This window comes from Monoraphidium neglectum (assembly GCF_000611645.1).
Source record: "Monoraphidium neglectum strain SAG 48.87 unplaced genomic scaffold scaffold00682, whole genome shotgun sequence".
In the NCBI taxonomy this organism is placed as follows: domain Eukaryota; kingdom Viridiplantae; phylum Chlorophyta; class Chlorophyceae; order Sphaeropleales; family Selenastraceae; genus Monoraphidium; species Monoraphidium neglectum.
This window is the reverse complement of record NW_014012946.1, coordinates 1652-3030: the sequence shown is the minus strand read 5'-3', so window position 1 is coordinate 3030 and position 1379 is coordinate 1652. Positions and strand designations below refer to the sequence as shown.

The 1379-nt window shown below is 70.8% G+C and overlaps 2 protein-coding genes across 2 annotated transcripts in view; one reads left to right on the top strand and one right to left on the bottom strand.

Annotated features, from left to right (window-relative positions):
- Window positions 1–937, top strand: part of MNEG_4790 (hypothetical protein) — a gene marked incomplete at both ends in the record, with an annotated part of 2900 nt that extends 1963 nt beyond the window's left edge. The window contains 2 exons of the mRNA XM_014046733.1: window positions 87–195; window positions 540–937. Of these exons, the coding sequence (XP_013902187.1) occupies window positions 87–195; window positions 540–937 (507 nt within the window). The remainder of the gene's footprint in view (window positions 1–86; window positions 196–539) is intronic.
- A 36-nt stretch (window positions 938–973) lies between these two features.
- On the bottom strand, window positions 974–1235 carry MNEG_4789 (hypothetical protein; the record flags this gene model as incomplete). Its single annotated transcript, XM_014046732.1, has 1 exon — window positions 974–1235. A coding segment is annotated over one exon (262 nt), but the record flags the coding sequence as incomplete, so codon positions are not given.
- Between the last annotated feature and the right edge of the window lie 144 nt (window positions 1236–1379).

Below are 1379 nucleotides of genomic sequence, written 5' to 3'. Positions count from 1 at the left end.
CACACACACACACACACACACACACACACACACACACACACACACACACACACACACACACACGCGCGCGCGCACAACCCCGCCAGGTTAGCGGCGTCCCCGCCTCTGGCCCCTTCACGGGCGATCTGGACCCGCTGGCCGCGCTGGTGGAGCAGGCTGAGGTGGCGATGGCCCGCCAGCTGACTCAGCTGCCGGGTGCGCCTCACTCGGGGTGTGTGGTTGTGCTGCAGTGAAGCGAAGCGCTTGCGCGCTTGCCCGCATGTTTCAGGTGGCGGGAGCCATGGCCCCGGCCGCAGACGCCCGCTGCGCCACGCCCGCCGCGCGCGGGTACGCCGGGCCCTGGGTTGTGGCACAGCCTGAGCCGCTTGCCGGCCTGGCTTTGCTGTGGCCTGCCCTTCGGCCCCTGACCCTTCCCCCCACTCCCGCCCTGCCGCCAGGGCGACAGGCCGTGCTTGTTTTGCGCCTGTGCGCCTGCACCCAGAATGCTATCTTGTCACGGTGCACCCGCTGCATTCGCAATGTGCACCCTGTGACCGCAGGCTGGAATGATCTGGCCGACTTCTTCGAGTTTGTAGAGGACCGGGCGGCCGAGCTGCGGGGCCTCGCTGACGAGGACTCTCGTGTCGGCGGCGCAACCGCCGCTGACGAGGACGACGATGATGAGGGCATCCCTGCTGAGTGGGCGGAGCGCATGCGGTCGGCGGCTTGGCGGCGCCGGGCGGCGGCCGCGCAGCAGCAGCAGCAGCAGCAGCAGCAACAGCAGCAGCAGCAGCAGCAGCGGGACGCGGAGGGGCGGTCGGAGCCGGAGGCGCCGCCGCCGCGGCCGTGGGAGACGGCGGAGGGGCAGCGGGCGGTGCAGGCGCTGCAGGGGATGGGGGCGCGCGTCTACCTGCCGGGAGGCAACGATGACGTCGACTGGGGGGTGCTGGCAGGGTGAGGCGCTGCTGCTTGGCCCTAAGGCTAAGGGCGGTGTTCAGCAAGCTGGAGTGGCCACGCCCGTCTGCTGCTGCTGCTGCTGCTGCTGCTGCTGCTGCTGCTGCTGCTGCTGCTGCTGCTGCTGCTGCTGCTGCTGCTGCTGCTGCTGCTGCCGCCGGCCCCGCCCATCGCCTGCCTCATCAATTCCCACGCGGCCATCAAGCTCTTCCCTCAACCCCCAGGTCGTGATGGGCACCGCTCTCACTGAGCAAATCTTCCCGCGCCCCCGCTCGCTCCCCGCCGTAACCGCCCCTCGGCAGCTACGAGGACCAGAAGCGGTCGATAGAGGACTGCCTGCTGCTGGTGCGCGCCGCCGCCCGCGCCGTCCCCCCTCGCCCCACTTGTGCCGCTCGCGCCCGCGCTGCCCCGCCCCGCGCGCAACCTCTTCGCTCGGCTCCACTCCG